Below are 15,216 nucleotides of genomic sequence, written 5' to 3'. Positions count from 1 at the left end.
CCGCAGCGCTGTACAATAAGTAGGTTTCATACATTGAACATACAGAGTAACATATAAAGCAATCAATAACCGATCCAAGAGGTAAAGAGGGCCCTGCCCAAAAGAGCTTACAATCTACAAGGAGAAAGGGTTGAGACACAAGGTGTGGGAATGGGCAAGACCAGAGTTCTGAGAGGTGTGGCACAAATTAGCAGCACACTGAGGTCATGTGAAGGGGGGCAGCCCTTGCAAAGTCTTGAATGCGAGCGTGTGAGGAGGGAATGAGAGAGGAGTTGAGGAGCAGGTAAGTAGAGGAGTGTAACAAGCAGGTTGGATGGTATCTAGAGATAAGTTCAGAGATGTAGGGTGGGGCAGAGTTATGGACTGCTTCGAATGTAAGAGTCATTAGTTTGAATTTTATCCTGGATGGTAGGGGAAGCCAGTGCAGGGATTGGCAGAGCGGCATGGCAGAGGAGGAGCAGTTGCTGAGGTGTATGAGCCTGGCAGCAGTATTCATTATGGACTGGAGAGGGGACAGTCTTTGGAGGGGAAGGCCAATTAATGGAGAGTTACAGTAGTCTAGTTGCAATATTATAAGAGAGTGAATAGGTATTTTGGCAGCATCTTGGGTGATTAATGATCGTTTTTTTTAAATATTTCTTAGGTGAAAGTGACATGATTTGAGAAGTGACTGGATATGAGGAATGAAGGACAGGGCAGAATTGAGGATAACACCAAGGCACCAGGCCTGGGGAGATGGGGTGATGGTAGAATTGTTAACCTTTATAGATACCTCGGGAACAATGTTGGTGTTGGATGGGGGAAAGAGAACAAATTCAGTCTTAGAGAGGTTTAATTTAAGGTAACGTTGGGACATCCAAGTGGAGATAAGAGTACGCCGCCTTCAAACATGGCTTTAAAGTGTGATATGTGCAATTAAAATTCACAATGCAGTTTGATAAAGAATAATACATTACAAAATGTGAATTTTTATTCTTATGTATGCAATTTTTTTCCATTTATGACTTTTATTACATTCGCCCCAAAGCTCATTCTTCATGTGCACCTGAAGTAATACTATGAGTAGCACCCAAAAACTAAAGGTATTGTTATGATATCAGACTTTAAATGCTCAAAAAAAGTTGCGCCCAAATCAAATAAATCGCAGTCGTGTGAAAAAAGTTGTGGTCATGTCAAAAAAGTAATGCGGTAACGGTATTTTGTGAGCTGTCTGGGACAGATTTGTTCATCGCTATACATAAATACACACATACAGAATTAAGTATTCAAACTTACTATAAAGATGCTTTTCGTTCTATATAAAAATAAAAACCAAAAGCTTTAACTGAATTGCTGCTATCAACAGAAAGTTAAAATTGTGTACGAAAAAAGTTATAAATGTCTAGAGGCAGGCTTAACTTTTGTGCTAACAAATTAAATGGATTTTCAATCCACAATCTTCTTTCTTATTCATTGAAAAAGAGAGCAATTTCGCCACCACTGCTGTTGCCATTCGATATAAACACCATTGCAGCCGCTCATAGATTCTTCTTTTAACCTTCGCTGAACCTTCATTGTATAAATGCCACTTGTATTGCTTTCTATATATGCTGAAAGGCCAGTGATCTTTGGAACAGCTGAAAATGGTTCAACACCAAAAGCTTTATGTGGGAATCCTTCAACACATGGCTGAAGTATTAGTACAATTTGACATGAAGATGTAGCTTTTAAACTCTCCATAGAAAAAGTACAAAGCACTGGTCTGTACAGTATAACATGGTCAGCACTGTGTAAAATATTTATAGGAGAAATGTAATAAAAGTCGGGAAAGGAAAATATATTCACAATGCAAAAATATATGCCTTTGTGCGAGCAAATTCTCCTTTACACAAATGTAATATAGCTTTTGTGAACCTGGAAACTATTTAGCGCATTTTATTGTTCGCACCAGTGTGCAGTGTATGTAATAAACTCATCACAATTTGTATCATTTTCAAGTATGAGGCAGTCTCCTCAACCTAATTTATTTGTTTGTAGAACCACATGGTGACTCTACCTAAGCTGATCAGAAAACCCTGCACTACACTGATGAGCCCCCAAGAAGGGCGAAACCGGTCTGTAGTTGGGAATCTGATCAGCTATTGTCCTGGCTTCAGCTTCAAACCCAGTGGGTGAGCTGTAGCCTATAGGATAAACCCATGTAAATGGGATTTTTTTAAGAGTTTGGAATTCACTCCCAGAATTCCTTTTGTTTGCTTTTGTCTGTATGAGGCAGTCTCCTCAACCTAATTTATTTGTTTATCATTTTCAAGTAAACTCACTTTCTAAAAAAAAAAAGAAAAATCACAAATGTCTACCTATTTATTAAAAACTATGATTATAAAAAGAACAATTGAAACAATCCTGGAAGGAATATAAATAATAATTATACAAAAACCTATATTTTTATAAGAATTTTCGTGTGATTAAAAAGTAAAAAAAATCCTGAAAACTTTTAAAATCTCAAATGAAAGATTTATCTGCAAGATGCAGCTCCCACTGACATACAGTATACATGACCTCTCCGGCTTTTAGATGGCAATGTTTTTTTTAATGGATTTTCACAATAAATACATTTGTGTTTAGAATAATTATCTAAATACATGATTTTTAGTGCTAAAATGTTTGATTCAGGGAAATGAAAAAAATAAATAAATATATGAACGTTAATAAATCAGCCCCAGATGTAATGAAGAATATTTCATTGTGAAATGCGAATTTTTATTCTTATTTTTTCTACTTTTATTACATTTCCCCTATATTAACAGACTGATGATAAAATGAAGAATATCTGATGCTTTGATTTTCAAATCCATACGTGAGTAACCAGTTTACTCTTTGGAATGTCTTTTGACTGGATTATGTATGCAGAAAGTGGTGAAACATACAACTGTTCAAGCAACTATTCTATCAAGTTCCACAATAACTGGGGCACAGGGAGCACTGTTTAATTGCAGTAACATGTAGGGGGGCATTTGCTAAAAAAAATATTATTTGTTGAGGATTTGCTTTTTGCCATTTATTATACAACAAAACTGTGTCAAGTCCCAAAGTGAAATACACCATCTAAAAGCTGTCAAGGTCATAAAGAAGTCAATTGCAGGTGTCCTTTTAACAATTGGAAGATCTTTGCTTTGTGCTTTAAGAGGTTTACAGGTTCTTTTGATGCTTTCATTTGTGTGACAATATAAAAAAAGTTGCGTATTTTCACGTTTTTTCCCCACTTTTTTTGTGTTTTTCCATTCAGAGCTTTTAATAAATAACTAGACATTTGTGGTGTTTGTGGAATTGAGTTTAGTCATGGTTTAAAAAAAACAAAAAACTCTAAAGCCACTAAAATCCAATTGTTGATAAATCTGCTCATAGTGTCACCACATAATATACTGATAAGATCAAAGCTGTGGATAATATCTGCTGCCAATACTTAAGTCTTGTTAGTGATGCTAGTTCCATAGCTAGCATCATGGAGCAGCACTGGTTGAGCTTAAGTAAATGTGAAATTACCTCCATGTATGTATAATTACGAGTAGTGAATTAGGGATTGCAACTTTAACCCTTACCTCAGGTAACTGTTCTTTTTCTTAAAAATTCAATAAAACAACGTTTACCTCTTCCAATCAGAATGCTTGAATGTTCTATGCTTTTCAGTTATAAAACACAGAATTTTGCTGTTGTAATGTTGCTCACTTATTTCAAATCTTTTCTGTATTCCATAAACAACTACTACAAATGCTAGGATATTGAAATCTTTCCAGGTACAGATCACTTGGTTTGAAGAACATTTATAGATCAAGGGGAAAGGATTCAAATATTTTGCTTTAAATCAAATCACATGTAGCAAATATGAGAATCAGTGAGTATTTAAAACATATCGTACATAGATATATGGATAGTTAACTAAAACTAAAGGCATCCATAATTAGTGATGTAGCGAACATCGCCGAAAATGTTCGCAAACCCGTTCGCGGACTTTCGCCAAAACTCGCGGATATTCGTGAACTTTGTGAACCCCATAGACTTCAATGGGAAGGTGAACTTTAAAACCTAGAAAAGCCATTTCTGGCCAGAAAACTGATTTTAAAGTTGTTTAAAGGGTGCCACGACCTGGACAGTGGCATGCAGGAGGGGGATCAAGGGCAAAAACTTCTCTGAAAAATACTTTGTAAAAAAAACGGCAAAAAATAACGCAAAAAAAAAAATATGTATATGCATAGGCGATAAAACGAAGTGAAAAAACGCGGCGGAAAAACCAAGGCGAAAAAACGCGGCACCAAAAAAAACCGCGGCGAACATCGGCAAAAGTCTGCGAATTAGTGCGAACAACCGATGTTCACGCGAATTAGTTCGCCGGCGAACAGTTCGCTACATCTCTATCCATAATTTTCCATTTGAAAAGTTCTCTTACCTTCTGTTTTTTCAGTGGTTAATATATCCCTACCATCAGTATTTTTTACAGTCAGTGGACAAATATACATATGTAATGCTTTTTATGAATAGGTTTATGAAAATGTATTCTGTATGTTAGTTGTACTTGCTTCCCTTTACCTAAATGAATGTTGATTTCTTTTGCAAATGTTTATTATTATAACTGCAGGTTTCTCAAGCTTTTATGAATATTTTACACATGCTTGGCACAAATCGGAGTTTCTAAATATTAAATTATATCTAAGGCCAAAGAACAGATTTATCATTACCAAGCTGTTTGACATCCCAAATGGCACGATAAAATACTGTTTCTGTAAAGTTTTCCAGGATTCACATATGTAGCTTTAAAATACAGCTGTTTTAGCATTTGGTCAATTATTTATTTTAGTGCATCAAGTCAGGTAGCTTTGAAGCCATGAAGAAGCTTGGTCCAGAAAAATAAACATTAAAATGACTATAGACATTTCAAAGAAATGCTCCAACTCTGAGAATGCCTGAAGTAGAAAAGATGCGTTGACACAAATGACTGCCAAAAAATAAAATCTATTTGTAAGATGAAAGGAGAACTTTCAGTTTCAAGAAATTGGCAGCTAGTTGACACTGAAATAAAGTCCTATTGGATTATAAAAGGCAGAAATAAAAAAGTAAGAAATCATATGACAAAACTTCACTAATCAACACTAAAAAAAAATGTGTGTCTGCCTATTAAAGGTTGGGCTACCTAATATGACCGAGCATCAAGAAATTTTCTACACAAAAACAACTATTGGTTGAAAAACTCGATGATCTAAAAAAGACACAAAAAGCATAAAAGGAATTTAAGTTTGCCATACATGACAAATATAATCGCACAAAACTATTTTTTGTAAGATTTTGTATCATCCCGACAATTTTCAGCTGTTTAGTTGACTGGACAGGTTAGAAAATTTTGGTCAGATAATTATAATATTTGTGCATGTATTGTGTATCTGGCAATATCCTTGGGGGACCTACAATGTATTTCGGGGACATCACTTTCGCACTGAGCCAGAAGAGCAGCCGGCAAGAGCTCATTGCTCATTTATTCTCCCATGCACCTGTATGCTGGCCTTTGTTACATCATCCAGCAGCCTTAGGTGAGGTCAGCCAATCAGGGCTGGCTCTGCCCTATAAAAGCCCAGCCTTCCTCACATTCCTTTCCTGAGCATTGGTCTAACATTGAGCACTGTGGCTAGTCCCTAGCTCTTGTTCCTTGCCCTGGCTCCTGTTCCTGTCTTTGCTCCTGCTCCTCTTCCTACCTGTGCTCCCAATCTTGTTCCTTTGCTCCAGTCCTGTCCTGGTCCTAGTCTTCCCCGCTCTGTCCTGTCCTGGTCCTAATCTTCTCCCGCTCCAACTTGTCTGGGTCCTAGTCTTCGCCTGCTCCGCCCTGTCCTAGTCCTATATTCTTTGCCCACTCTGTCCTGTCTGGTTATGGCCCTAGCCTTCAACCACTTCATCCTGTCCTGGTCCTAGTCTTCAACTGCTCAGTCCTCCATATGGTCTCTGGTCTGCATCCTCTCCACCTTGCACTTTTACCTGTCCTTGGATCTTTTCCCTTGTCTCCCTGTTCTTGTCCATACTTTAACAGCCCCTGCCTTAAAGACCCACTTTTCCCATCTCCTCTTTAGCACCCCCTACCATTTCCCTTTTAGTAGGATTGCTATTCGAGTGTTTGCTGTAAGACAAAACTAAAAACTAAAACTAAAATAATTAATATCTGCAGGAGTCAAAGGTAGGCCCATATTTCTTCACTTCTAATTTTTTAAAGCTAAAACAAAAGACAAAGAAATAAAACAATAAACATGCATTGTTCAATCAGCCCTATAAAACAAATAAATAAGGAAGGAATTACAATTCTAGAACAGAGTTATACAGGTAGTCAGAAAGAAATAAAAACTGCCTGTAAAAATTCCAACAAGCTTGACAGATAAACCTTGCAATATACCATTATTTTAATATGACAATGATTTTCAAAGTTGATCCGAGCAAGGTGTTTTATAATATAATCTTGACGATAAAACATCATAAGGCCATTATAAAATGTAAATACCTCAAGGAATCCATGACACAATTATTAATTAAGCTATGCTAAAACGGAGTACTGTAACCCATGTCTCTCAGCAGAATTAGGAGTGACAGATGATAATCATTAGACGGATGACATGATGATGTATTTAACATTAGTGTGGAATTGTAAGTTAATTTCTTTTTCAAGTAATGGCACCTTTGTGTAGAGTAATGCCAATATGCACATAAACATTTGAAACTATGAGCATTCCTCCTAGACTGAGCTGCCACCAGGTTTGATTAATGTGCTAAGGCAGTGTAGTTTAGCTGACATTTCACAAATCTTCCCTAACCATTTTCAGGATGCGTTGTCATAAAGAGATAATCCCATCTCGAGACAAATGTAAAGCTTACAATATTTCACAAATAACAAATAGAAGATACCGCTACAATATCTCAGCAACATGCATTAGGATGCACAGATAATGTTTTCAGAATATTTTGTGATCAACAAGATGTGTTGGTGCTAATTCAAGCTGGTCTTTCTGGGATGTACTAATGGGGCACAACTGCAAATATTCTGCAAAATGGAAAACTCATTTGAGTTTGAGTCTCATTGGAAAATGACAGGACATATAATATCATAAGGATCTATAGATGGCAGTAATTGCAAGCTGTTTTTACCCCTTAGTACGCGACATGTTTGCTTGATAAAGAATATTGACACTGACCTACTGTTACCAGCCTGATTTCCAGGGGATTTCCAGGGGCATTTTTTTATTTCAAGCCTCCCACTTGACAAGGGGACTCCTCAATTGACCTTTAGCTTTCAACCATGCCTATGAACCCCATTGTTACATACCGTAATGAAACACCAGGAGACAGAGATGGGATAAAATGGCCACAGCATTTATTTACATTTTATCAGATAAATAGGACCTTGCCAGCCTCACCCCAAGGCAATATTCAAAGCCAGAATTCCATAAGAGATCACTACTATACTCTGCTGTTCCTTACTGAAGACTTTTTATATTCACCAATGAGTATAAGGCTGCCTCTACCTACAGAAAGGATGGCCCCAAACTCTGCTACCAGCAGGAGCTGCATCTCCCACCATGAGAGAAGTTCAGCAGCCCTGCTGCCAGTCCTGAGTCTGCAGTGTCTCGATAATAGGAAATCCAAGCAGGTTGCTCTAAAATTTCCTGTGCAGTACTCTGGCAAGGTTCTACCACTGCTGTGACAAATAAAACTTAAAATACATTATAATATATCCACTGTTTTGATCCAGAGGAAGGCAAAAAACCCAGCCTGAAGTCTGTGCCAATTCTGCCTCAAGAGGGAAAAAATTATTTCCTGACCCCAATGGCGATCGGAAACATTCCCTGGATCAAGCTTTTGACATTCATTTAACATGAATGATACCATGCAGACTCTGACATTTATACTGTATAACGTTGCCAAAACAGTGCATACAGAAAAACATCCACATTCTGTTATTGAGGTAAAGAAGTGAGCTGCTACCCTTGACATCACATCACTTTCTTTCTCCAGCCCAGCTTCCCCCCCGCCATAACTCATTGCTTCTTAACCAATCACAGCTACATCAGATTCTGCCAATCTTTAAACATAAACCAGTGTAATCTGGCTGCTGGTCATTCGTATACCTTGTCATGCAGCCCCTGCACTTATACTGTAGCTCCAGGGCTTTCCTTTCCTTCTAAGCACAATCAAGACAATCTATATTCTATTTACAAGTGCAGATCAACTAGACTTTCTAAGCATGTTTGAGGCAGGCCAGGAAAACTGAACGTTTAATAAGGAAATAAGGACTATTTTGTTGTGCCTTAGCGGGTTACTATAACACACTCATGCCTATGAATTTCATCCCATATAATCATATACTTTTGCTAACTATTTCAGTCAAACCACTAGGTTTATAACAGAATTGCTGGTCCCTCTAAGCTGTTTTAAAGAATTCCACCTAAATTTATTTATTTTCTTTAGAATACAGTATTTTGTGTAGAGCAATTCAAAAATATATTTAAAAATACTCTGAAAATTAATAGTTTATTCACTATTTTCCAATTTGAAACCTATTGGACCTCAAGGGTCTTCAGTAGTGAAAATTCCATTTTAATAGTAAAACAGCATATATTCTAAGATTCTATGCCTGAAAGCACGCATAGTTAGGTTGATCACAATAATTTTTCATTCTCACGTTGGTGCAGTGGTTAGCAGTGCTGCCCTGTGGGAAAAGTGATACCCTTCAACAAGCTGAACCTTGTTAACTGCACGGGACTGCTTGGACTTTGCCCAGAATAAAACAACATGATATTTGGAACACTGCAATATTTGTTTAAATGTTCTTCATACACACTAATAGCACCACTAAAACTGCTGTGACTGTATTTAAGACCCTTGGTCATCAGATCATGTCAGATGTGAAAATGGTCATGATACAGGCCATGTTAATAAAGCAGGCCAATAAACATTCTGCCAGTAACAGAAACAAAAATATGTTAACTGAGGTCCAGAACCAGCCATTTGTAAAAAGGTCACAACCTGTTCTGCTGTAGCCCTAGCCAGACTGATAAGTGCCATGTCATATGGGGGTGTGAATGCCCATAAAAGGGGTTACTTAAAGTTGATATCAAGACCCCTCATAGGTGACATGGAGGTGAGACAAAAATAAACTCAAACACAACATTTATTCCAGAATCCATACATTATCAAAAACTGGGTATATCGGCTAGCTTTGGTACTTGGTTTATGATTTAGGAAAATCTGGTTAGGGGCATTTCACACCACATTAATGTTTAAAGTGTGTGAAACAAGTAGGAAAAATCATGACCAATAGTTATAATATTTATTTTACTATGCTCCCAGAATCATAATGGTCATTATATTCTGGATCCAGGTTATACAAAAACGTGTGTCCTGCTAGGTCCACCCCCTTTGCATTCTTGTGTAGGGGCAGTTTCCAATTACCTGATGCCCCTGCAATCTAAATAGTCAGCTCTTCTGCCCAATTTCTGCTGGGAGTTCATCCTATTTATTTTCCCCTTGTGTGTATCTGTGGACCTCTGTGCCAGCTAAAAGAAAACACTGGTCTGCTGTATGCTGACTTACCTTTTGACTGCTGGTAGGAAGAGTTTGTGTTTCAATTACATTAACCCTTTTTCTGCTGTGTGCAAGGTGAATGAGAGACTGAGCGAGTGACTCCTTATAGCCATGCCTAAAGTCACATGCATCTTAAGGTGGCATTATCGTGATGTCTCATTTAGTGGTTAATGTTGCACTAGCCACTGTCCATCAGAGACTTATAGAAGCAGTCAAATAAAATGTTACATTATTCTGCATTTGTATTCTTCAGAATGAGCAAACCATGAACAACATGTACATACCATGTACGTCAATAGTAATCAGTGCACCAAGAGTAATTCGTTCCATTTTTGTCAACATTCCTCTCACTAAATTGACAATGTCTTCAATTTGTTCACTGCATTTATTCAAATATGTTTGCAGTCCTGCTTTTTGCATAATTGCCTGAAACACAAGGATAGCCAAAGAGTATTAAGAATAATCCATGGGTTTGTGGAGCATAATGTAGCTTCTTTAATTTCACACATTCTTTTATATTTGCTATAGCTTATGAATAATATATGCTTCATAAGTCACTAAGGGCTTTCTGTCGATAACAAACTGCACATTTCTAATTATAAAATACTTGTGACTTTTGATATAAAATTGATGGTAAGGCATTTGTTACTTGCCAAGTAAAAAGGATCTTGTTTTGTTTTGGTTTTATTTAAATACGAAGCAGTAAAGCCATTATAATAACATTTTAAATATTTAATTGAAGTATACATGTTACATTTTGGGATATGAAGAAGATAGAAACGGAATGTAAATCATTACTATGACTCTAGAACCCAATTAAATGTTTTATTTTTGTAAAGTAAACATCAGACATTATCACTTCAAACATTGCCATTATTTTCTCTTGCTTCTGTCAGGTATACATATTGTCATAATGTGTATTGTAATAAATGAATTCATTATTCAGATTATAGTTTACAGAACCAACTAAACTGAAACACAAAAGTCATACTTTTCAAGGCATATTTTCTCCTTTTAGCACAAATTATTTTAAATGTGTGTTTTTTCATGGGCCAAAGGAAATCAAAGAATGGGCTTTCCAAACAGAACCGTGTATAGGAAAAGAGCAACATTTTTTTAAAATCTTTTAAAGGTGAAGTAAGATGTTCTCGTCACATCTTCCATTGGTTTAACCTTTCAATCTATTCACACTTGTCCAGTTCTTGAATATATTGCACCTTTAAAGAGTCAAATGATATCCTCCCCAAGATGTAGGCTTGTTCAAACATTAGGGATAGAAAATCTAGTTGAGGTGATCTGCATTTGATCTTTATAGCCACTAGTGTAATCTGTTTCTTTACCTAGGGGTAGAATGAATGGACCAGCCAAGTTGGCTAAAACAGGCAAAGGCTTTTAGTGATCTTACCAAAAGAGCAATTTACTCAAGGAGACTAGCTTAAGTTTATTATTTCAGTCTAAATAACAGTCTAATATTGTCATATATATTTTGCATCACTCTCAGGGGGAGATTTATCAATGTTCAAATTAGATTTTTTGATTCGAGTTTCTTAGCACTAACATTTGCACAATTCAAATAATAGTTCACACGAATGTCTTCTAGTTAACCTGAAATAACCTGAAAACTGGAATGTAAATCTTCAGCATCTAAAAGCTTGCAAGTTTATATAGAAGCCAATGAGAGTCAAGCCATATTTTCAATTTGAGATTTTCAAATTTTTTGTTTGTTTGTTTTGTTGAAGTTTTTTTCAAGTTTGTAAATTCACAAATTTGAATACTTTTCCTTATTAATAAATAAGCAAGCATTTGAAATATGAGTTTATTAGAATTAGAAAAATAATCTTGAATTCACAAACTTGAAAACTGATAGATAAGTCCATTAAAGTAATACTTGGGGGCTGATTTACTAATCCACGAATTCGAATCCGAATGGGAAAAATTCGGATTGGAAACGAACATTTTGCGACTTTTTCGTATTTTTTGTGTTTTTTTCGTCGCCGTTACGACTTTATCGTAAATTGTCGCAACTTTTTTGTAGCCGTTACGACTTGTGCGAAAAGTCGCAACTTTTTCGTAGCCATTACGATTTGCTCGTATATTGTCGCGACTTTTTCGTATTGAGTGCTCGTAAACGGCGGGCAAAACTTTCAGACTTTGCATGATTTTGGAAGCCTCCCATAGGACTCAATGGCACTCTGCAGCTCCAACCTGGCCCAAGAAAAGTCCCGATACTGAAGCTTGAATGAATCCGAAACTTTCGTACTCGGCGCGAAGGCTACGAAAAAGTCGCGACAATTCGCGCAAGTCGTAACGCTACGAAAAAGTCGCAACAATTTGCGAAACAGTCGTAACGGCTATGAAAAAGTCACGACAATTTACGGAAAAATCGCAAAATACCGATCATTACGAAAAAAACGCATTCGGACGCCTTCGGACCATTCGTGGATTAGTAAATCAGCCCCTCTGTGTTTCAGAAAACATGGGCTTAACCAAGCCTAATGGCACCATAATAAGCAGTGCACATTTAGCTAAATGTTTATGTATATGTACAGTAAAACTAAACAGTCTTCATAACCAGGCCCGGATTTGTGGAAAGGCCACAAAGGCCCGGGCCTAGGGCGGCAGAAGTTTAGGGGCGGCATGCCGCCCCGCCGCAAGGAAATTTTTTAAATTTGGCTCCCATACGGAGCAGTCGGGACCTCTCCCCACTGCTCCGTATGGGAGTTTAAAGGAGCGTTCGAGCATGCGCAATGGGGAGATGACGCGTTGCGCATGCGCACTGGGGGCGCGTTCACGCATGTGCACTGGGGGCGCATTCGCGCATGCGCATGGGGGGACACCCACAGGGGCGGCCTCGGGGCACCCAGGATAGAAATCCGGCCCTGTTCATAACACATTTGTATGGCAGAGTTTTCACATGTGTTGTAAAAAAAACTTTCTGGCTCTCACAAATACGCACTCTTAGCTCATATGTATTTCAAATAGCACTTGTTCACTATCCCAGCCCTTAGACAGCATACAATATAGCAGGCTGCAAATCCAAATTCAAAAAACTTTCATTTTATTTAAAAATATTATATAAACATTATAAGGCCAAGAACAATGCCTGATGCCTTTTGGATTGTATCAGTCCTTAATCGTAGCTTATAGTAGTATAAATAAGATTAATTTAAAATCAAATACAATCTATGCCTGTTCTTCTTTGGATCTTTAGGGCAATTTTTCTTATCAGCAGAACATTTGATATCTTAACATTAAAAGTGTTTTGAAAATAAAAATACAAATACAATGTACTATTTTATGAGCTTAAACAGAAGCTGTAATATATTTCAGATTCTAGACATACAGCAGTTCTGTGGTTACCCTGGTGTAAAAGCCTACTGAATAACCTTTATAGAGGTTAACAGCCAACAGATTTTTGAATGACATAATTGCATTTGCTGGCCTGAACTGTTCAAAACCTCAAGATACTTTTCTTTAATAATATTTTTTCCCAAGTTAAAGGTTATACAATATCTTTTTACAATTTGCTATATTGGCTGTTAATTGACAACCAGTTCTTAAACAGCCTTGGTCTAGTGCACCGTGATGTAGTGCCAAAAGCAGATCCATGAAAACACTATTACACTATTATTCATACTAATTTTTATAAAATAGTTATTTACTGTAGTAAACCAATACTATTCATTCTACAATTATTTTATTATCGTGATAAAATGCCTCCTGGCAGCTTAAATAGGTTTGTGATAGTTAGGGGCAGATTTATCAACATTCAAAATAGTGTTTTTACCACAATTCAAGTTTTTTTTTTAATTTGAAATTTGGCAGACTCATTGAAAATGAAAGGTAAATTGAGAATGCAATTTTATTGCTTTTTCATGTTTTTAAGAAATATAGTTTTTAAGTTTTGTGTTTTTAAAAAGAATTTTAGTTAATAAATCTAACCTATAGTTAACAATATCAACTATATCAACAATGTTTTATGTATTAAGCTCTAAAATCACATTTTGATTAATCTGCCCCTAAGGTTTGTCAGATTTTGAACAGTTACCTGTTCCCTGATATGTACTAAAATACAAAAATAGGTACAAACAGTTGAATAAAAGTTTGTAATGTGTTAATCCTTATGAAGGGAATTATGAGTTTCTATTTTTGATTGTGTTGGAGAATATCAATATCCTGCCAGATACCAGGGAACAGTGCACCACTGAGGATCTAAAGGAAGGAGGAGTGCAAGTGCAAAGATCTAAATACAACTTTTTTTGAAATGATCTTTGGTGTATTTACATAATGTAACTAACCCAGGTAATACCTAAAATTGAAACTGACTTCTCTTCAAAATATTAATGGATATTTTAAGTTACCTATAGGTCATGTTGATATTTTTTTGCTGATCAGGCTGCTTTTGTAAGTAACAGTTACTGGAAATTCCTCAACCTGACTGTTTTGCCAACCTGACTGTCCCTTTTCAGCCTGCCAGTTATAGTTTCTAATGCTAACGGACTCCTGCTGCACAAATATGGCAGCCCCCTCATAGAGGAACATGGGGATCAAAAAGGTAATGTAAAAGCATCTGGCAAATACATTTAAGACAAATTTATAATTAGCACACAAAGGCAATGTTATGGTCAGTATCTCTTTAACAATAATATCAATAATATCTCAAGTCAGCATTCTAAATTACAGTAATAAAAATATAATATTACACAAAACTGAACTATATTTGTTATTTCAAGTTTTTAAAGAAGATATATACATGGCAAGGAATAAGTTCAGCTTCATCAGTCTACAGCATATTTTGGTTAGAAACAAAGTTTCCTAATTAAGAAATCAGGTTACCTTTGAAACGTCCATAGTCCAGTGTACCATACTAGATGCCAAGACCACCTGCCCTGGCCAATTTAAAACCCATTTTTTCCGTAATGTCTCTCCATAAGCTGTAATAGACTGAGTCATAACTTCCTGAAGAGATGTTTTCATAGTCTTTTCCACCTAAATGATAAAACAAAATGTTGCTCAAATTATTACTGAATGCATTGAATTGTTAATTCAGTTTATTGCTCATCTCAGGCGTAAACAGCATGATTTAGAGCAGCCAACAGATTGAATGTGGCCTTGCTAAGACCTCTACTGACTTTTTTGTATTTCATTATTATTATTCATTATTAACCTGTCCAACACTGACCTAGAGTACAAAATTCAAATGTAAATCAAGATATAGATGACCACAGAATGTCACTTTCGGACAGTATATTATTAACAAAAATTAAAAAATGCATAAAAAACATTGTGGGCCCCATTTATAAAATGCAGACACAACCCTGGGTGCAAAAATAGGCAAAAATGCTATACATTGCACCACTCCACTGAAACTTATAGGGGGAGATTTACTAATCCACGAATGCTCTGATCATTTGTTCGGCGTATTTTCTGAGACTTTTTCATATTTTTCGCAATTTTTTTGTACGTTGCGACAAAATTTGTGCGACAATACGATACAATCAAGTTTCGGATTCATTCAAGCTTCGGTATCGTGACTTTCCTTGGGCCAAGTTGGAGCTGCCATTGAGTCCTATGGGAGCCTTCCAAAATCAAGCACAGAAGGATCAAAGTCGGAAAGGTTTTCCTACA

General features: G+C 36.5%; 1 protein-coding gene across 1 annotated transcript in view; it reads right to left on the bottom strand.

The window, feature by feature from the left end:
* The window catches only part of LOC100490346 (dynein heavy chain 3, axonemal), a 522,485-nt gene that overhangs the window by 291,001 nt on the left and 216,268 nt on the right, over positions 1–15,216 (bottom strand). Inside the window, exons 24-25 of the mRNA XM_031898872.1 lie at positions 14,425–14,577; positions 9,873–10,014 (exon numbers count right to left, since the gene is read on the bottom strand). Of these exons, the coding sequence (XP_031754732.1) occupies positions 9,873–10,014; positions 14,425–14,577 (295 nt within the window). The remainder of the gene's footprint in view (positions 1–9,872; positions 10,015–14,424; positions 14,578–15,216) is intronic.

This window comes from Xenopus tropicalis, chromosome 3 (genome assembly GCF_000004195.4).
Source record: "Xenopus tropicalis strain Nigerian chromosome 3, UCB_Xtro_10.0, whole genome shotgun sequence".
NCBI lineage: Eukaryota > Metazoa > Chordata > Amphibia > Anura > Pipidae > Xenopus > Xenopus tropicalis.
The sequence above is the reverse complement of the archived record's forward strand: the minus strand, read 5'-3'. Positions and strand labels throughout refer to the sequence as shown.